Raw genomic sequence first — 22,510 nt, 5'->3', positions numbered from 1 at the left:
CACTGAAAGAGAACCTGAAGAGCAAGATTAACTGCTAGGCAGTTATGGCAACAATGATTTCCCGTAACAGGGACCAAAACCATATTCAAGTCTGTAACAGCAGACAACACCAGTTGTTATATGCACAGGATAGACAAGGAGTCAACATCAGAAACTCTGGAAGGACAGAAGTCCATTCAGCAGCAGCACCACAGCAGTGACAACACTGGCAAGATGTTTACCCAAACACTGACCTTCAGTTCAACTCAAACATTGACTTAAAGTATTTTACAGCAAGTCTTCGAGATCAGATTGTTTCAAACCCTAAAAATCAGAAAAAGAGTTTTCTCAGAATCTCTACAAAGACACTGAGTTGGGTCACATGCTTAAAACAAGCTCCCTCAGAAGCTAAAACGTAACTTCTGGTGTCTCAGGTCAGTTTTAAAGATAAGTAGGGCAAAACCAGGCCTAAGGTTATATTTACCCAGCCGAAAAGAGACTCATGTTTGTCTATCCAATGCTCAGAGGTGACGAGCGACCAGTCCAGAAGAAGCCATGTTACTGCAATGCTTGCACACTCTACCTTCCTGCAGCTTTTGTATTTACAGAGGTACATCATTAACACAGCTTCCAAATTGGTATGGTCTTCTATTCTATCAACTCAGGGCAGCTGAAGACATTGTCACCCATTGCTGCCTGCAGATAGCTCCTCATCCTCACAAGTAAAAATGGCTCTTGAAAGCCATCAGGAAAGTAAAGCTAGTGGTGGAAACTGGTACCAGACCAAAGACAAATTTTTATGACAGGAGACATGAGGGACGCCTACTGTCAAGGCTCCCAAGTCAATGCTGGTTTCCCATTCTAAGGTACCACTAGGCTTTTTGAAAGCTGTTTTTAGGCTGGTAACACTCTTTTTCTAAATATGTCTAACTGGGAGAGATAAAGAGCCATCAAGATCCAAAAGATCTGGCTGAAGATGTATTACTGTTGTTATCACCAGTTCAAAAGAGTTTGCAGGTGGAGGAGGGAGGGAGTACATCCTTTTAGGCAGAGTTTCTTTAACAGGAAAAAGGATAAATACCTCAGACCACAAAGTATAAGTTAGAAGCTTAATTTCATCCCCTTACCAGTCTGCTTTGTCCTATGCCACAGCACAACTGACAGGTTTGGAGATCACCTCTCAGCCACTCTCCATGCCTGGCTTCAACCAGCCCAGCCAGCCCTCACAATTCACCAGCATACACAGCAGCTGAAATATCAAGAGTTAGTCATCTTACCCTCCTCCGAGAGCCAGTAAACTTTATTATTCTGTTAGTAAATTGTTCCAAAGAAAAACATTTCAAATGCTATGTTTTCATTTCACTAGTATTATGGTAAGAGATCATACAAGGGCTGCACTGATTTCTATTCAGCTTATATTATTTAGGAACTAGACAGACTCACATTTTTAATAGTGAAACAAGTACTAATAAGTTCAGTACCCAATAGTCACATAAGGACAAAAGACAAAAGTCATCACATTCATGCAGGAGAGTTAAGAAACATTTACCTCACCCATAATAGTCCCATGCCAGATATTACAGTACAAATGTACCCATTAATTTGTTTTGATGGCATTTTGAGCTAAAGGAAGAGTTATTTCCAAATTAAAGCTTTTAGCAATGCAAGAAGCTTGCAGTGCACATTCACCTAAATGGTACATGTTAAGCACTTACCCTAAGTAGCATATAAAAGCTCTGAGAAGTGAAATTGGGTGAATATTCAGTTTTAGAGCAAAAACCAGACTGATTTCCTTCTGAAGTTGATGCAAAGCACATCAATCAGTTCAAGTTACTCCACAAAAATACTCTGGAGAAGGAATATAAAATATGCATCAATGCATACCTTGTTCTTAAAGGTTCATGACATTACTGTTATGAATTTTCTTCTTACTCAGTCCTAATTATTTCTTGGATCTTTTTCACTTTTATATCTTCACTAATGTAATTTAAGAAGTTCCACTTCATCACATTCGTTTTAAGTTATGTCCCATGAAAACAACATAGAAGGCAACTGTCTGCAGAATTCATTCAAGGAACACAAAACATCAACAAAATTTTTAAAGCTTGAAGTGGACTTACTCTACAAAGGCCAAATTTGAAAAGAAGTTAAGGTTTAACCAACTGAAATCTAGGGAAATCGTCAAACAAGTTACTTACTAGATTATCATTAAGCAAGAAAATAGAGTCCTCTATATTCAACTGACATTAATGCAACTGATGTTTTATTTTTTTAAGTAACTAAAAGTTAGAACACTTGGACTCATAAGTTACAATTAGTCCATTTTGTCTTTCCAGGTTTAAGCTGCACTAGGCAATGTTTCTGAAGTTTAATACGGTTCAGCCAGAAAGCAGTCTCTTCACTGCTGAAATGAGGCTGTGAGCCTGAAGTTAAGATTTTTAAATCTATTCCACCCCCCTTCAAAGGGCAAATTAAAGGTTAGTTCAAACAATTGGCCTACTTACATTGTGTATTTGTTAACACTTTGTATCAAACCAAAGTTTAATGCTATGGTTTGAAACTGATAAGTAGATATGAATACCACAAACAGTGTTTCACATAAATGATTCGTTACCCACAGCCATACTGCAGTTACTTCTTTTTAAAATTTATTTTATTTATATGTTTAACGACTACATGTTAAGAGACATCAAAAGGGTTAAGGGAACATAAAATAGTACCAGGAAGCTTGAGTTACCCCAGATAGTCTCTGAACAGCAACAGTCTATCAACATAACACTACTGTCTTCAACTACCTGAAAGGAACACACAGAGATGCCAGATTCTTCTCAGAGGTCCACAGTAGCAGGACAAGGGCAAGAGATTAAAGTTACAAGAAGGGAAATTCCAACTAGATATTAGGAAAGGAGTTTAACAATGAGGGTAATCAAATGTTGCAAGAAGTTACTCAAAGAGACCAGAAGGGAGAGAGACCAAAGAGACCCTAGAGACGCTCAAAACTCAACTGCACAAACCCTGAGCAGCTGATACAAGTTGGTTGCATAGCAGGCTGGACCAGATGACTTCCACAGGTCCCTTCCAACTCAAAATTACTTTGATCCTGCAACATTTGCCTGGTGCCCATTTCATAGGTCAGCTTATGGTGGGAGGGATCGATCATGCAGCCCCTGATTTAATCTGAAGTAGCATGCAGGACCTTGTTCAAAAATCTCACTGCTGAAGAGCCTCTCCAAGAGAAACAATAGCATACTAAGATTCAGCATCTCTGTAGGAGCAACAAGAACAAAGAACTCCATCACAGCTGCGCTTAGCTACAAAAGAACACACTAAAAGAAAAGGGAGGATACTAAAGAGATGCAAAGTTGGCAGTAAGAAGGATCAGATCCTTACAGGTAGCATACAGAGAAAGTAAAGACACCATATGGACATATCAGGTAGTAAGAAACACTTGAAAGAGCAAAAGAAAACAGGCAGAACTAGGAGAGTCTACATGAAACAAGGCAGCAGCCTTCACAAAGTTGAGGCAGCACGCAAACGAACATGGCCATGTAGGACTGTTCCTTTGTCAAAATGAGAAAATAAAGCAGAAACTCCCCTTCCCCACAATTTACAAGACAAATCATTTAAAAACATTTCCCTTCTTCCTTCAAAATGCACGGAGAAGAAGAATGACCAAGAGATTCTCAGAGTACAGAGGACGATCATCTGGAAGTGATTTCTTTCCAACTATTCTGTTTCTCCTTCTAATCCTTGCAGAAAACTGAAACCTTAGTCTTGGGGACTCCCAGAGTCTGTCTTAAGTCATAGAACAGAGTAGAGGGGAACCTAAACCAAGGTACTAGGACATGTTTTGAATATCCAGCACAGTAACAGTGATGTACAACTGCTCACTTGAAACAAAACTGAATGTACAGCATTTCAGTACAAAAGAGCAGAAGAGCGGCAAGCATGACGCAACTTTTAAGGGACCTTCAGGAAAGATCTCAACAATGAGCCTGTAAGCCTTGCTCTGTCAAGCAAGTTACAAGAAAAGGGTAGCACCAGATGAGTATTACACAAATGGGGAAGAAGTAAAAGAATTTTTTCAGAGGGAAGTCCTGTTTCAGAGACCTAGGAGAATTTGCTAAAGGAAGCAGCAGGCACAGACATAGGAGCCATGTAGCTGATGCAGTTGGTGTGAGTGCCCAGAAGTCTTGCAACAAAAAAAATAATAAAAGCTTTCAAGGAAGTTAAATGGTCATAAAAACTCCTTTCATGGACAGCAACTACTAAACAGATAGTAAGCAGACGGTAGGAAGAACAGTCAGTTCTTACTCAGTGGAAGATGCTGACCAGCACTAGATCACAGATATCTGTGCCCTTTGTTATATCCATTCATAAATGACCTGAAAGTTAGCTCATAAAATTAAGTCAGTCATTAAGTCATTACAACCACAAACATTTGTGGAAGGACTTTACAGGATTGAGTGACCAGAAAAATTTGCAGATTCAGCTCAGTAGAGGTAGGCAATACATATGTGAAAACAATAATACGAACTGACAAGCTCTGAGCTCCTTGCTGATAAAGGAGCAAGATACTGAGATAACAGTATATAGTTTCATGATCTGGAGAAAAGGAAGTGAACACAAGATAGCATATCACTGTAAAAAATCTATAGTGCATTCACATCCCGATGCCTGCATGAGGCTTTGCTCTGTCTCGCATTCTCTCCTCCTCTACCTCACCAACTTGGGAGGAAGAGGAGATCTGGAAATCTGACACCTTTTAATTAAATTTATTGAGTTGTGTTGCAGCTAAGCAGACTGTGGGATTTACAGCCTGAAACAGTATAAATTGTAAACTTTTGCATGCAGCACACATACATTAAGTACAGTTAATGGTATAACATAATACTAGGGGACCATGTAGGGTAGAAGATGCCAAATCCAATGCAAACTCATCCATGTTTTATCCCAGAAATGGTCCCCGATTCACCTGTTCCCTGAATGATGTCCATGCCAGCAAGCATACTAATAGTTAAGCAGTCACAGACCATCAGGTTCAGTAACAGCTTGTTTCTCATCCTGATTTTACTTAGCAGCACTGATTCCAGCCCTGGAATCCAGGGCAGCACTGATTCCAGCCACTGATATCAACACCGTTTTTAATACTCTAACACTCTGCTGGACAGCTGCTTTTGGCTACAGTGCTCCCACTCAAGTCAGAATAGAAGCCACTCCTGGGCATAGCCATAATCCTTGCCTTCCCAAGGTACCTGGAGAGGAAGAAAGATGTTTTAGTCCCAGCAGCAGAATGTGTGGTGTTCCCTAAGAGATAATTGCCCCCTCAAGAATCTCCTGCCCCCCAACGCCACATATTTGTCTTTCTACCAGGTACAGTCTTTACTACACATAGAGGTTAGCAATTCTCTTGGTTTAGCTAGCCACCAGCTAGCTAAACATAATCCCAACTTGCTGAGACTCTCAAGTAGGGAAATTCTGCAAAGAGGCATCATCTGCCATGTCAAGATACGAGGCTAGAAAGAACTTTAGCAAGCACAACCATCCTTATGTGGTCAGGATGTTGAACTCTCCACTGTCCATCTACTGAACAGTACAGCTCTCGATCATCTCTCTAAACTGTCTGCTACGAGTTGTCAAGTCTTTGCTTACCTGAATGAAAGTAGCACCCTCTACTGCTGCATTCAGGTCTGTACAGATGCTAATGAGAGCCAACTGCTGGTCTGCACTCAAAGCTCCTTTCAGGAATCCCGACTCCTCCAGCTCTTTCATTTGTTTGCTGACAGAAACAACATAAGCAATTAAGTACTTTATCATTGTTAAGCCACTACTAATTTTTAAAAAAGTTTCTTAACAACCCAGTAGTATTATGCTATTTGCCATGCCCCTGCATATATTCATACTCGAAAAATATAAAGGTTATATTCAGTCATTTCTCTTTCCTCTCTTCATCTTGTAAGATTTTTCTTCAAGCATGGACAGCTCTAAGGTTGACTCCTAGACGCAAGCTTGTCATCCCCTCAAATCTGTTTTCACTGGTGCAGGATTAGCAAGAGTTTCTCTACTCCCATTTAATGGGAAGTGAGGTCTGCAATATACTTCATCTAGTTTCACAAACAATAGCTCTTTTGTTATGAAGCCTTGATGTAGGAAAACTGTTTGAATATACAGAAATAAAAAAAAAAAAAATACATTCCATACAGCCAAGAGTCCTTCCTAAAAACCCCATACCCCTACACAAGTAATGACTACAGAGCAAGTATCAGAAAATTCAAGTAGTTACTAAACTGAGTGGCCAGTTTGAAATGAATGTTCAAGTACACACCATTGCTGAGGTTGGACATGCCACCTTCTGAGGGTTTCAAACTGTAGAGACTTTTTTCCCAGTAGTCCAGAGCAAAGAAGCCATTTTCTAAACTGTTAAGTCACTTAGAGGAGCAATTTCCATAGAAATTAAGTGAGATTAAACTATCTGATCATGATCAACCTAAAGCTATTTGATGTAGTCATTATCACAGTTAAATCTGTTAGTTGCCTCAAGCCAGAACTCCCCTGAGCCTTTGTTATTGTTCAGCAAAAACTGCTCATCCTGAAGAAAAGATGAAATTGAGCTAATAATCAGCATCAGGAAAAAAAAATAAAACAATCCTTTCTTCTCCCTACCAATCTAGTTCTGAAGCTTTGGCTTCTTTTTGGATGCCTTTTTACAGGATAAATAAGTTGCACTTGTTGATCCTGTTGGAGGGTGGAAAAGCTGTAGCAAACAGCTGTACAGCCTGGAAAAAAGTGAGTGTATTTTTGTACTACACAAATCAGATAACTGCATATAGAAATAACCAGTGACCCATCATGACTGTGGCCCTGGGGCACACACGACAGTCTTCATTAGGGGCTTTATGGGACAGTATATGTTAAACGAGCAGAACTTATTTATACAGGCCAAGATGATCTCCACTCCCAGCCACACCTCAGTCCTTAATACACCTGCCCAGGCCCATCCATGTATCCAGAGAGTAACACTGGATTTATTTTTGTATCTAGAGACCTCAGAGGAGATGAGACCCCATATGTTTGTCACAGTCTACAGCAGCCAGAGACAGACACCATCTTTAGTCCTTATGAAGTGGGGTAGGCAAGTCAGCCACTAGATTGGGATATCAGCCCCAGACCACTTCTCCAGTCCAGCTCCAGCACTTGCATCCTGCCACAGCATTTTCTCACCCCTTGCCAGTGACACCACTGCAGCCACCTTTACATCAGCAATCCTAAGTAAAGCAAACAGGGAGCAACTGGACCTCAGCTCTCTGTTGCTTTATGAATTGGCAGGAGGCGTCATCTATATTTTTCAAGTAGCATTTTCAATTAATTGAAAAGGGAGAGGGATGTAGATCATTGCCTCCATCTTTTTTCTCTCTACTTTTTCCACGCCATCTGCTGAGCAGCCTGTGATAATGCACTCTCACTTTGTCAAACCATCATTTAGAGCTCATTCCTGTCAAGATGACCACAGATCAAACAAAAATATTAAGCTTCCTCCTCCAGACTTCCTAAACAAAATGAGTGGGATTCATCCCACCTACCTTGTCAACATGCACATCTGTGACAATAATCTTCAGCTCTCTTTTAGAAAAGGGAGAATTAAGTGTTTCAGGTGCATTTGTCTGATCTTTTTTAGGCATCCAACTATGCAATCCATCTTGTCTTACGACGGAAACACCTAATTCTCCTCAAAGAAAATAGCTCAGAATGAGATATTTAGACTACAGTATTCTGAAGTCAAAGATGAAAGTTTGCTGGGATTTATTCAAAGACAAATCAGTTCCTACTTAACTATACAGAAACAAGTCAAACCTCAACAGGGATTCACTGACCCCTCAGACCTTTAGCTTGAACTGGCTCCCTAAATCTACCACTAACTTGCAAAGAATCAGAAGTTTACTTCAGCATCCATGTAGTTGTGTTGTGTCCAAGAAAACATAGCAAATACAGACTTCACCACTTTTATCGTGGCTTCATTAAGAGGCCACAATCATCTGCTACTCTGCAAGTTACTATGATGTCCTTTCTTCTGCTCAAACTACTGGAAAACATTTGTTTCCCAGCAAACAAAACATTTTCTTGATACCTTTGTGACACTGATCCAGAGCAGCAATACCTTATCCTGGGAGCAAACTCACTAAAAATCATGGTAAGGCATACTCAGTAGCCACTTAGCAGTAGCCAAAAATGCATATAGCCATTCTGCTCCTCGTTTAGCACAGTCAGAACAAACAAATACCTTCAGATCATTGTAGACTTTGTAGTACATTAAATCAAAGGATTTTCAGTAAGTTGAGAGTAGGTAAGATGTCAGAGGCCCTGTTTGAAGGTGGAAAAGCTGACAGTGCACCTTGTAAACTAGAATATGCACCCATATTCCAAATTAGGAAGAACAAAACCAAAACCAACAAAAACCCACATGCATGTGCACACATAGTGCTATCTCCTACAAGCATTAACTTTCTCCTCTTCAGTTACCTGCTTCAGCAATTAACTCCAGATAATAATTTCTGTACTGCAAGTTCTAATTTTATTTTTGTCAGAGCTGACCATGGACAACGATTTTTGACTCTTAGGCAGAGCATGCCTGGGTGAACAGCCAGGCACTGCATTCTGTTTACATTGGACAAGAGCTTTGAAAAGGTTCAATTCATTCTCAGCTGGAAAACGAAGTCAAGAGTCACACGCTTTTTAGACACTGCTCAGGTCTGTCCTGTTTGCTTCCCTCAGACTTGGCACCAAAATTAGTATTCCTACCAGTTTATACAGCCCAAAACTGATGAAAAGAGTTCCATTAATAGTTTTCTGCCTCTTTTCTCAAATATGGATTTAGGTTTAAAAATCCAGACCCTTCCTACCCAAAGCAAAACTAGTCAAATTATTTTCTGTTAAGTTTTGTTTACAAGCACTTTAAAGAAGAAAAAAAAAAAAAAAAAAACACCTAAACAAAACAAAACAGTGCTTAACCACACACCCCTCTAGGCAGCATCACAGAAACAAGCAAGAAATCCATCAAGTTTCTGGATGAGTTCCCTATTTGGTTTCCTTACAACAGAGCAAATGGATGGCTGGAAAGCACAGACTTCTGCCTTTGAGCAATCTGTGTGGTAAAGAAAAGGAAACAGGAAGCTTCAGCTCCATTTTCCAAGCTGCCAGGGCACACCACAACTTGTCAGGTACAAGTTCCATCCAAGACTTAAGGCTTCCAGCACACTAAGGTGCTTCACCTGTAAAGAAACAGGTGCACCTAAACTAGAGTATCCAAACCCCTGACTCCTTCACACCTTCTGAGGCAAGATGGTAAGGAACCAATCACAGAATAATTTAAGTTGGAAAAGACCTTTAAGATCACCAAGTCCAACTGCAAACCTAACACTGCCAAGTCCACCACTAAACCATCTTCCCAAGTGCCACGTCTACACATCTTTTAAATACCTCCAGGGATGATGACTCAACTACTTCCCCAGGCAGCCTGTTCCAATGCTTGAGAAGCCTTTTGGTGAAGAATTTTTTCTTAATATCCAATATAAACCTCCTCATGTGCAACTTTAAGCCATTTCCTCTAATTCAAAAGAGGATCCATAAATCAGACATTCAATTCCCAGGTGCACTTGCTCAAATCCAGCATCCTCCTCTTGCTCATAGTCTGCAAATTGCTTTAAAAAAACAAACAAACAAAGTTTGAAGAGACCACAACAGAATTATTTATTTCTTCAAAGAAGAGAGTGAAGTTCTTGTTCACTTTCTGTGCAATATGACACTAGTCTCATCCTCCCTGGTTCTCTGAAACTCTACTCCATGAATGGTAACTAAAGGAATCAAAAAGGCTAGAGTGACAGACTGAGATCCAACTTTTATTTTTCTTACACAAGTTCTTACAGAAATTCGCAGCACCTGTCTCCTGTTCCATACCTTTCCTTCTCTGACAGTGAGGATGACCATCCTGTAATTTCTGCTTGTCTGGCACAAGCCATTACACACTGCACTGTGCATCAACAACCTAATTTCTTAATTAACCTGCAAAACCACCATCTTCAGATTTTGGAACTTAAGGCTGAATTGATTTTTCCTTCAAAATAAAAGTCTTCCTGTTAACATCACCAATCTTCATGCTAGACATTTGTCCTGGTTCTGGCTAGGATAGAGTTAATATTTACCTGAGCTGGGTGGAGAACTGAAGCTGGTAGCCCCTATGGCTGGGATAGTTAACTAATTAGCTAACAGCTGGGGTTAATTTACCCAAATTAGCCAAAGGGCTATTCCATCCCATCTGACATCATGCTCAGTATATAAGTGAGGAGGGTGCTGAAGGGAGTCTCCCTGCTACTTGGAAGAAACTAGGTGTGGAGATTTGTTGTAAGCTATTATACTGTATTTGTATTCCATCACTGTTTTGTTTTCTTCTGTCATTACTGTTAAATTTACTTTTTGTTCAATCTCAACCCACGTGTTTGGTTTTTTTTTCCCCTGGTTTTCTTTTGTTTACCAAATCTCCCCCTGTTCTCTCAGAGGGTGGGGGGAGTGAGAGAGAGACTCTGTAGTCTGGTCCCGATCAGGGCTGAACTACAACACATTTATTTAAATTAGTACAGTTACTTAAAGCATGGAATAGGAAATACAGTTTTGCATTACTTGAATTTTGGCCTTCTCTCCCAGGAAAATTTTTTTGGCGCCCTCTTCACCAATATACTTAATGACATTCTGGCTGTTTTGTTCCACAAATTAATTTTAAGTCTTCAAAACGCTAAATCCTCTTTCTATGAATTTTTATAATTTATATGAATAGTTAAATAAAATTTATTTATAATAAATATTTATAGAAATTCCCTCTGGGGTATGAGACCACCCACACTTTTGTGGCAAAGAAAGCGAGCTTTCCCTGGTATTTACCCTAGATTAAGGCACAAACCAGACAGGTTTGTACATACAGCAGTGCACCACTGACCTCTGCTGGATGACTTTTTATTCAGAGCAGCCTTGTCTTCAGGGTGATGATCCCTGAGGATGATCACAGACAGAGGTCATTGCAGCCATGTCCACAGAACACACCACAGGACTTTGCTTTGTAATTGTATTGTGTACACAGTTTCACCAAGACCCATAAGGTCTTTGAAGAATGAAAAATTCACATCCATAAGAAAACACTACTTCCTTTTAGAGCCCATGTTTTGTCTACCTCCGGAGCTTTACTGTTGTACCTCACTGTCCATCTCAATACTACAGGAACTAAGCCAGTATTTGCTTCAAGATAAGGAATCCAACCTATAACAACATTCCTGATCACATAAACTGCTCATGGTTACAAATCCTATTCTAAAAGTTTTTACAGAAGGATCTTGCAAGTGATGCTAATACTTAGCCCATCTTGTGCACGCTGTATTGCCTCACCTTTATCCACAGCTACTACTGGGCAGTCATGGTACTCAGCACACATTGTTGCAACAAGCAAATACTTGCAAGATTGAAGACCACTTAATCACAAACTTACTGCCCAAATCAGCAAGGAGAAGGGAAAGACAACAAAACCAATATTATTCTTCACAAGTTCAGCCAACCATCACTGCCAAAAAACCAGGACTATTAACCGGTTACGGCACCAGGCTGCTATCTAGTGCTGTCTGATAAATGAGAGTGTAGGTAGAGCATAGGCAAAAAGACCCCCCAAAACAAGCCATCACCAGCTCCATATAGCTACCTGAGACACAACAGACCAATAAGGCACTGAAAGCCCCTGACACTGAGACCAGCTCACTGCACACACATGCAGTAGCCAAATAGTAAGCAGCTAATACTGTGTTGCAATTGGCCATTTGAATGCACTAGTAATCACCTTCCCTCTTCCTGACTTACCCAGACTAAAGGTAAGCACGCAACACACCATCACGGAAAAGTTATTACACATTATGTCTTCTTGAAACAGCAGTACAAGCTGGACCACAAAAGCATGTATGTTTCTGTCCAGACAAGAGAGATCCAGCACTGTCAAATGCACTTCACCCATAGCAATGGGAGTATATTAAAGAGAGACAGTTACACATGCATCTTCGACACGATTTTGAGGAGGCACAAAGCAAAGGACTACAAAGGAGCCTAGACATAGTTTAAGAGTATGGTGATGCAGAAAATCCAATCAAAGTTCTGAGATCTCCTGAAGTTATCACACACACACACACACTGTTTTCCAGCCATGTCACTCTCAGGAAGTCTATACTGGCATTATACATATTGGATGCTGCAATGAGAGCAAAGATTTTGTAAAAGGAAAATGCAGTTACAGTCATTATGTTTTTCCATGGTCAATGCAGAGTTGCCAACATTGCTGAGTCTGAGCAGCATCTGCAACTCATTACAAGTCACTTAATACCCTTGGAAGATCAATTCCAATGCTGTCTCCAGATCTAGCGAACTAAGTAAGTTCACTCATTAGATTTGTCAAGAGTCTTCAGGCATCAGAACTGACAAGTTTATGCTGGGAAATCTTCCTGTTAGGAAGCATTTTCTATGGTTCTTAATATTTTGTTTGTTTTAAGTTTCGGTTCAAGATGGAAACTCTCAGCAAAACTAAAATTGGTCTACCTGAAATAGAGACCTGCAGTTCACAGCCCTGCTTCTGACCATGTAGATGCAGTCTGGGTCTCCCAAACAGCCACAGATACACTGGCTGGAAGGGGCCCTGGGAAGTCACCAGTTCAGCTTGCACCTGCAGCAGAACTATTGCTAACATGAGGTTAGCCTTGGTTTGGTGTAGCCATGCCTTGAAAGCCTTCAAGGATGGAGATTTCACCAGCTTTTTTGACAACTTGTTACTTCTGCATACTGGGCAACCATGAGAACCATAACTGTTCTCAAAACACAGCCTTTGTAATTGCAAAAATAACTCTTACTTAAATTATACATTCTAGCTGCCCAGGGGCCTGGCTGCGTCACAGAAACAAAGTGAGAAGACATTTCCCTTTGCAGGTGTTTTCAGCTATAGAATGACCAGGCAGAACCTTTGCAAAGATGGAATCTACCCGCTTCCAAAGCCTATTAACTCATTCTCTAGTTAGTTCTGCAAACAAAGCAATTTTCCTAGCTAGTTAACTGTACTTTTCAGGGTGTGGTATGGATAAAATTGAAAGGTAGAATCAAGCCTATGATTTAGCACAAGCTCGACGTGTCAGTGTCAGGCACTCAAGATCAAAATATACTTTGGTAAGAATTGTCTACTTAGAAGGTGTCCCCTCAAAGGCAATATACAAAACTATCAAGGAAGGCCTAAGTCAAGTTGCATTTTGCCCTTGATACAAATACAGTGTCAATACAACGCAGCAATGCAGGCCGGAGACTAGAAGAGGAAGCCAGCTTGGGAAGAATATCTAACCATATAGCCACAGAACATGCCATGAGCCAGGATAAACACAGCTAAGCCTGTATTAGTGTATTCTTCATGCTGCAAAATCAATCCAGTAAGTTGTTCCCCTTTTTATACAAGCAAAGCATAAGAGGGCAAACAGCAAGAAATAATGTACATCCAAACATATTTTCTAGAGACTAGTCTCCTCCTGGAACAAGAAAGATGATGACCTTGACTTACAGGGGGAAGAGTCTTTCAAAAACTCTGGCTGCATCAAAGTCACAGGCATAGATTAGTTTTATTTCCTGGGCCTTGCAACCTGCCATAGATTGGATAGTCCATTACAAGGTCCAGAGCTCCATTCACAACAGTACAGATTTCTTAAAATACTTCTCTTCACTTGGCTGGGGTGGGCGAGAAAGTGATACTTTTTTTTTTAGCCCCTGCATCTTGTTCATTTTTTATAGCAGTTGTGCTCCTACAGCACAGGAAAAGTTAAGTTTGCTTAGTGCAATATTGCACTTTATCAGATATCGAGTCCAACAGAAATTATGGTTAAATTAATGCTTAATGAAGAGAGAAAATGTGAAGACTTCTTTAAAGGCCTAGTGTCTTTGAATCATGCAGAAGAGCAACTTACAGTCAAATAAAGCTGACATACAAGTAATTCTCACTGAATGTCCCTACTTTTGAGTTTAGATTCAGCACCACAGAACCTTAGTACCATGTATCAGTTTTCAGAAGGCAAAGTTCTGTAGAAGTCTGTTCTGGAAGAATAGAACTCACTAATAATTTATTTTTATTTAAATTCATTAAACTAAAATTAATTCCCATTTTAAGGGAGAAGGTCTCTATTATTTACTAAATAGAGGGTCAATGTTGCTTCCCTTCCAACCAAATATTTCCATGTTTTTATACTACTATTGTATTTCACTTGTATCTATGTAACAAAAGTATGTAGAGACATAGGCACATAAAAAAAATTACTATTGCTACAACTACCACTTCACATAATCAACTTCAATCTGTCCCAGAAAGCTTTTCTACTTGGGCTAAGAGAAGAAAGGAAGGATCAGGAGATAGAAAAGAGCTTCTAATATAAATTTATTGTTTAATGCAGTTGAATGTAATAATGTAGTTTTTAAAATAATCTTGTCTTTCTATTTTAGCACAGACTACTTCCTGAGATTATTTACAAATTTTTTTTCCTGAAGTTAGCTGTAGCCTTTATGCATACAACTGCTTGGGTGTTTTTTACATACTAAAAATAGTTACCTGCTCCTGTGTCCTGGAGGAGATACAGTTTTGTATCCAAGTAAATACCATATTTAACCAGCATCTACTTCTAGAAAGAAGTCACAGAATGCATGTGCAAATATCCAAGTTTTAGTGTCCTCTTCAGAGTCAACTAAACTTTCTCCCCTTGCAATAGTCTTTCATTAAATGTACAAAAACCGTTCTGTATAAAACATGAACCAGTTACATAGGGGAAAAAAACCACAGTATTTCCACTGTAATTAATCAGTCTTTGTCAGCAGCATAATGATGTTTAGAACAGCAGCACAGTGACCACTTGAAAAAAGTTTACACATTACAAGAATTGTAAAGGCTTTTTGAGGGGCATGCACTAAAGCATTTCTACATCATATGTTTTAGAATTACTTTCAGGAATAGGATATTACTCATTTTTCTAATTATCATTATTTTAAAGTTCAGCAATCTTACATTCAAACCAGAATCACACTGACTCAGAAGACAGCATACTGGATATGAAAAGTTACGTTTTCCAAGGCAGGTTACTACAGCCTGTATTCAGTAGGTCTAGCGTGGCATAAAGCTGTCCATTAGTTTGTTTATTCAGCAGAACAAAAGATTGTTCTGTTAGAGCAGACACTGGTTAATAATGTCACCAGTACATCCGGTTCAATCCAATGTCTGGTCATTTTGTGTGTCAAGGCACAAACTTCCACATGTCTGGCAACAGGTAGATAAGTAGCAAATTCATCACACCGTGTTAGGCCTTAGTAAATATGCTCTCTTTTTCCATCTGGTCTACTGATACAGTAGCAACATGATACGTATTTCCACTTGTTTCAGCAGATCCAAATTCCATACTTTAATGTTATTTTTTTACCCATAACCAAGTGCTTTGAATAAGTTTACAGAGTACATTTCAGTTTTCCCATACAGATGCATGCAGGCCCTCATGATCATTGTAGGTACATCCCAGACTCATTCCAGTCCTCTTGTAGGACTACACACCCCTGCTGCTCACCTACTGTTGTGAGAGTTGAACTCATTAGGTTAATGAGCCCTGAGATGCCCTTTATATAAATTCAGAATGAGTTACAAGTCGATGTACTAAAAGTCCATCATATAAAATGGTTAATAGATACTTAAGTATCATTTCTGGTTTAAGTATCACCTCCTTTTAGAGGTAAGGTAATGTTTACTATTCAAATCATACTTCTCTTATTTAGAGAAGGGAAACTACAAACAGTCCTCTGTATGCTCCACTTTCTCCCTAATATGTAGAGTACCTCCATACACTAAAAACTCATGGACTGCAGACTAGAATGGAAGAAATACTTTTCAATACTAAAACAAAGAAAATCTCACAAAAAACCCTAAGCCTAAGAACTTCCTTAAAAGTATTAGCTATTTGAAAGCAAATCCCGAGAAGTAGCCACCAGCTAGCTTCAACAGTTGCTCTCTCCTGTGAGCCCTCATTAAGGGGCTCCAGCCCTTACACAAGCCTTGAGCCTTAAGGCTCAAGCTCCAGCCCTTACACAAGTATCACACCAGTAACTCAAAGGGACTCACTGCAGGTTGTGTGCTATGAAATCAGTGCAAAAAAGTCTGACCGTATTTTGATAGATACAATCATTAAAACACTGGCTGAAGAAACTGCATAGCTTGTATTCTTATCACAAAGACTATGTTGTCCTGAAACTAGACTTTTAAACTAGGATGCTACAACAGCCAAGATACACAAGTCAATCATAAATTGAGCTAAGAATACCTTATGCAAAAGGCAAAACCTGCCTTGAACTCCTACTGGGCAGCACATGCAGGCACAGGACAATACAGACACAGCAATATGGCACTCTACCCTATTACACATGACATCTTATGCTTCACTCTTCCAAGCCAAAAACCTTGAAAGGCTAAAGTCCTCATTTTGCTATTAGAAAAATAAAAAAAAACCTAGGGGCAAGTGCTGTCTTTAGTAATGTAGACTGTAAAACTGGCCCCTCCAAAATAATCCAGAATCTCATAATGGCTACCATTATGACAGCAATTCTGAAAAAAACAGCACTGTCTGTCTACCCAGTGTAGCAATAGGGATGTTCGGTCTGACTAACACCTACCTGGAAAGAGAGGTTTGTGGAAAGGGGAAAAAAAAAAACAAAAAAACAAACAAACTGTATGAGATAGGCTTGATAACAAAAGGGGGGGGGGGGGGAATCTTTTTTAGCAAATCTCACTAGATATCACATACTGTTTAACTTCGAACCTCCAACAACTGAACTGAACAAGATGCTCCTGAAGTCACTCCTCCTTGCTGCAAGGCTTGTTACAGAAAGCAATCAGGATGCAACCTGCCACAACCCTTTTTCAGGTGCAGCTTATTCCCTGTACCAGCTGACATGTTTTACACCAAAGCAGCACGAAGGGAGGGCTGATGCATTTAGGCTGATGTTGATCACGAAGCAACTGAACTTTAGAATTAAATGCTGATACGGCATCATAAGACTGTGCACAAAACCACTCTAGAAATGCAATCTCTCTCTCAAAGGCATATAAAAAGCTGTATTTCAGGTCCAGCAAGAGGAAGCTGAATAGATCCAACCAGCCACTGTCCCTTCTAACATAAATCTAGGGGCCAAACAAAGCAACTGTGGAGCCAGGTTGAAAACAAACAAAAGGGCAAAACTCTTCACACAGTAAACAGTAAACCTGAAGAACACAAAGTCCTTTGGCAAGGAGGTCACAAAAGGATTTATGCAGCTTCAAGGGAAGGTTACAGAAATACTTAGAAGAAATATAATTAGTTACTGAGTACACGAGCAACTTCTAGGCACTGAAGGTTTAGGGAGGGGAGAAGACAGCTAGGACTTGAACTTGTAGCTCTGTCTTTTACCAAAAGCATATGGCTTTAGCCGTAGTGCCACAGGGCAACAGGGTAAAGGGCTGGAGGATTGTTGGTCTGAACCAGTGCAATCAATTGTTCTTGTGTTCACACTCCCAAATTTACTCCTAAAGACACTTCCTAGCCTCTACTATAACTGATCCATAGTTGCATCATTAGTGGAACTACTAATCTGTTCTTCCAGAATTAAAAAAAAAAAAAATCATAGCTATAAAATACTAATAATTGTAGTAGGCTCCTCAGCAATCCATATTAACCTACTCCCATTTTGAAAGTCTTTTTTGTCTTTTGATGCAAAAACTATTAAGTTCACATATTTTAAGCTTTGCCTATACATAACCTAATCTTAGTAAGCATCATTTCAAGAATTTGGATCTAAACTGAAGCTCTCAAATCATTACTTAAGAATTGAAGTGCTCTTCAGTAGTGTAATTGAAAGATCTGGGAGCATAGCTGTTCTGATCTTAACAGGACTCGTACTTGTAAGTTAAAGACTCCTTCCAAACTTAAAATCTAATTGTTCCCTTAAATATTAAGGGCTGTTCATTCATAATTACAGAAATCCCACAATTTCATTGCAATCCTGGTCATTTCAAGTCAGGTGACCTACCGAATGCTTTCCAGTGCACTTGTAAGCTGTTGTTGTGCAATATCATAAAGTTTCACTTTGAAGCCTCCAGCAGCAAACACCATGGCCCAGCTGCGACCAATGAGTCCACTGAAAAGAAAATAAATATCAATCAATTAATAAAGAAACATTTATTTTAAGAAGGGTGTCTGACAAACATTGCAAGAAAGAAAACAGAGCTTGGACTCTTTAATATTTGATTAAAAGATTGGTTACATATTGATAAGAAACAAATCTCTCTTTAACAGAGAAGTATCCTTTGCTAGCTCTATAGCAGCTTCTCTGAGAACTGGAAGAAAAATAATGAGGAAGAAAAAGACAAAGTAGAAAAAGGACAGCAAAATTCAAAACAGTAGGAATCACTACTTTGAGACACTAGACTCAAGTATCAACAATTTTGTCAGCTGCTATCTTAACGTGGATTTGGTGCATGGAATTACATTAAAGAGTTTTTTTTAATATATTTTAAAACTCATCTGTTCATTTGATAGTCTAAAGACAGACACCGGCCCATTGGTCCAAGAGTTTGGGATCCTGCTCCAGAGACGATCAGAAAACATAAGGCCCAGTTACCAAAGTCATCGGTCCTCTACAATTCAGGAAGTACCATAAGCATGTGAATAGGAAAAAAGAAACCAAGAAACTATGGAGTTGATACTGCTTTTCCATGTACTGACCTCTAGCATGACCCTTATTTTTAGATTAAGCACCTCACCATGCTTGTGGCATGCAGGAACAGTCTGCCTACCTCTTTTGGTGAAGTCACATTACTGAGAAATGCATAGAGGAAACTTGCAGTAGCTGACAGTTTTATCACATCTCAAAGTGCTGCAGGTTTTAACCTAATTAGATTTATAGCAGGCATCAGCCTCTTCAAACAGAAGCACTGAGGAACAGTATAGTAAGCTTATGTAACCTGAGATCACAAAAAAAAAAATATCTCCATAACAAAGACAAGAGCAGAATTCCATATCCATGACTTACAGCAGGGGCATTGATAATTACATGCGTTTCCTGTAATTTCTGAGATCACTGTACTTTTAGCATTAAACTTAAACAACCTCTGGCAACTGACAAATGCAAGGCCACAAGGGTATCAATAGACGATTCAAATGGGGGTAAAAGTCAAAGATAAAGCAATAGGGCAGATGAGAAGGAAGAAAAAACAGGAACATGTTCAGCCTTTCATTTAAACATTAAAAAAAAGGAACAAAACAGGAAGTTCAGGAAACAGTAGGAATCAGTGGAAATAATCGGGTACAAAAAAAAAAAAAACAAACAACTTTGTATTTAGTGTTGTTAAGTACACAGTAAGTTCTCAGTCAAAACTTACAATTTAAAACAACAAACACAAACACAGCTTCGCCGTAGTAAGACCAGACCTCAGAAGTTCTCAGGCAAACTACTGAACAAGCACACTTACAGAAAAGGAAAGGTATGGGTCAAGATCTGTCAGCTACTGTAGCCTCCTGGGTAACAAGTATTTCTAAAATAAAAGCATTTGGATTGCTTAAACAAGCACAACTGAGCTACCACGATCTTTATAAATTAGCATCACCTCTTTCAAATTGCAATTTAAAATTAAGTTTCCTTAAATCAGTGTTTGAGCAAAAAAAAATTTTTTTTTCCTTTTACTTCAATATAAGTTTTTAGGATTGCGGGTTTTTTTTTTTGTTTTGAACTAGAGAGCGCACAAAATAAGTCCATCTCTCCTGACCCTTCGCACACCTACAGTGAATAAAAGCTTCCCAAGCGCCACCAATGAGGGCCAGCTTTGTCACTGTCACATTTGGTAGGCATGATGGTGGTGCATTGACAGTTAGACTTGATGATCACAGAGGTCTTTTCCAACTGCAGTGATTCTATGACAGCATCGAGACACATGTCCCGAGACCTCAAGTGGTCTCACTGATAAAGTTTGTTTCAGCCCACGCTTTTAGCATAGAGTTACAGCGGCAAGTAGGTGGCTGTTACTGTGCGGCAGGTTTTTTTCTCTCCCCACCAGGTTTTTGTTCAAATAAGAGAACTTCAGCTTTAGCTCAAGAAGAGGATGAAACAACGCATTCCCACTCAAGTCAGAAATACTGCCGTATCTTGTGTCAAGAAAGTACTACTGCAGGAGTGCCCCAGAGAAACTTAAGAGTTTCTTGACATAGTTGACAAGTAGGATCTTAATTAAAGCTGTGCTCAGATTTCTCCACTCCTCTTGCACTCACACACACACAAAACACTGCAATGAAAAAGGGCAGCAATCTTTCAGACCTAAAGGATGACTGACTTCGAGTAGAGATGCTGTCAACGTTTCTTTGTTTTGGTTTAAAGTAGCACAGAGCTGTCGGGGACTTAAGCGAAGACAGTCTTTCTGCTGAGCCAGGCAGGTGCGTTGCCCCCCGGGTTCCCGGACTCAGCAGCAGCACGAACCCGCTGCCGGCCAGCCGTCCCCTGCGCTGCCCCCCCGCCCCAGCCCCGCTCTCCCCAGCGCGGACTCCCCACGCCGAAACCCACCGGCTGCCCCGAGCTGGCACCTCGCTGGGCCGTCCGACGCCCGGCCTGCCACGCTGAGCCAGCGAACCCACCCGCCCGCAGGCCGGGCCTCGCCGGGACGGCGCCCCAGCCCCTTCACACGTCCCCGGGCATCCGCTCCCGGAGCCCGCGGAGGTCGAGCCCGGCTGGCACCTCCTCCCCTGGAGAGACTTTACCTGCCGATGATCGCAACCTGCGAGGGTTCCATGCTTGCAGGGGCCGGGAGCGGGGGACGCCAGACGAGGAGCAACAACTCCACCACCAGTGCCACCTCTGCCTTAATGCCCGCCCACTCCCCACCCACGGCTCCCGCCATGTCACGCCCGCCCCCATTGGCTCCTGCTACGAGCGCTATGATTGGCTCAGCGCCGCGCCCCTCAGCAGCTGCTCCGCGGCCTTCGCTTCCCCAACGGGAAAAGAGCCCGCCCACAACCGGCGCGCGGAGTGCCCGCCCCCGGCCGGGCGAGAGCCGCTCTCGGTGCCCGCGCCCACACCTGCACGGAGCGGTCTCCCCGTCCGCCTTCCCTCACCTACCGGCGGCTCTCACCTGGGCCCAGTCCCCGCTCGCCTCCTTCCCCGTCCCATCCTCCACAGGCCGCGGGGGGCGCAGCCATGACACCTTCTCTCGCAGGATCAGCACAGTCTTCCCCACGACCTCGATATGTTGGCAGTGTTGCTCTGGCCCCTGTGGAAAGGCAGCCCCTGCGTGTTGACCCTCGGGCTGCACCGAGAGGTAGCAGGCCAGGGTGGTCACCTGCAGGACGAGGGGTCAGCCTTTGCCAGACAGAGGCCTGCTTGTCATACCCATTTTGGGATGGGACAAGGCCAAGGTTTCACCTCGCATTAAAAAGGGTAGACCCCTATGGCCATGTAAGCAAAAGCATTCAGGTGAGCTCCCAATGAAACTGCAACACCTGTGAGAGTCTGGGCCTTGGGATTCACAGGCACCTTTGAGGAGCAAAGACACCATCACACTCCACCCAGAGATAGTACTAGAACACATCAAACCCCATTGCTCTCTGGTTTTTGACAACAGCACAAACGAATTCAAAAGTAAAGTTTAAATCTGAAGCTAATTCCATACTTTTTCACATTAAGTGAGGCCTTATTCTTCTTAAAAATACTTTCCTCTTGAATTCTGGATTAAAAATATATTTTTGCTGTCCTTGGTTTTCATACAAAAACTTTAAAAATGTGCAAAAACATGACATTACAATATCAACATAATTCCTTAGGCTGCTCTATAATATCTACTGTTCCTGTTGTCATGCTGCATTACTCATTTTTTCTATTTCTGTGTAGTTCCTACTCATCTGCATATTGCTCTACAATCATGCCAGATATTCCTGAAAATAAACAAAAGTTAACATTTTAAATGCTTACTATTTATCATAGATTATATTATCAAGTTTTCTTGTATTTGTCTTTCTGAAAAAAAAAAAAGTTGGAAATTAATGCATTTGTTCCCAGAATAAATATTTCATAGTTACTGATGAAATTCAGTGAACCCCTCTTTGGCTATCATTTCTTCTAGTTTCCAGAAAAAAAAAAAAATTATAAAAGACTTACATAATGATTTTATACTTCCATCCCCCTGACTAGCACTTTGCTAATTCCAACCACATTCAACAAGGAGACAGAGAGCTCAAAAGTATTAATTCCTAAAGGCTTCACAAAGACACTCAACGGACAGCAGGTGGAAAACCAAACTATTACCCCCTTGACTTCCCGACTTTAACACCACCCATGTAACCTGAGACCTGCCGCTAGCTGAGAAAAGTAGGTGGAGCAAAGTGGCCATAACTGGGCCACAGGAAGATTTAAGGAAGTGGGACAGGAGCACACAGGATGT

General features: G+C 40.8%; 1 protein-coding gene across 1 annotated transcript in view; it reads right to left on the bottom strand.

The window, feature by feature from the left end:
• The window catches only part of CRYL1 (crystallin lambda 1), a 63,639-nt gene extending 42,710 nt beyond the window's left edge, over positions 1-20,929 (bottom strand). The window contains exons 1-3 of the mRNA XM_086739534.1: positions 20,835-20,929; positions 18,118-18,225; positions 5,632-5,758 (exon numbers count right to left, since the gene is read on the bottom strand). Coding sequence (XP_086595660.1) covers positions 5,632-5,758; positions 18,118-18,225; positions 20,835-20,866 — 267 coding nt within the window. The 5' untranslated portion in view covers positions 20,867-20,929. The remainder of the gene's footprint in view (positions 1-5,631; positions 5,759-18,117; positions 18,226-20,834) is intronic.
• Positions 20,930-22,510: the final 1,581 nt, after the last annotated feature.

This window comes from Chlamydotis macqueenii, chromosome 1, assembly GCF_036417535.1.
Source record: "Chlamydotis macqueenii isolate bChlMac1 chromosome 1, bChlMac1.mat, whole genome shotgun sequence".
Taxonomy (NCBI): domain Eukaryota; kingdom Metazoa; phylum Chordata; class Aves; order Otidiformes; family Otididae; genus Chlamydotis; species Chlamydotis macqueenii.
This window is presented reverse-complemented; position numbering and strand designations above follow the sequence as displayed.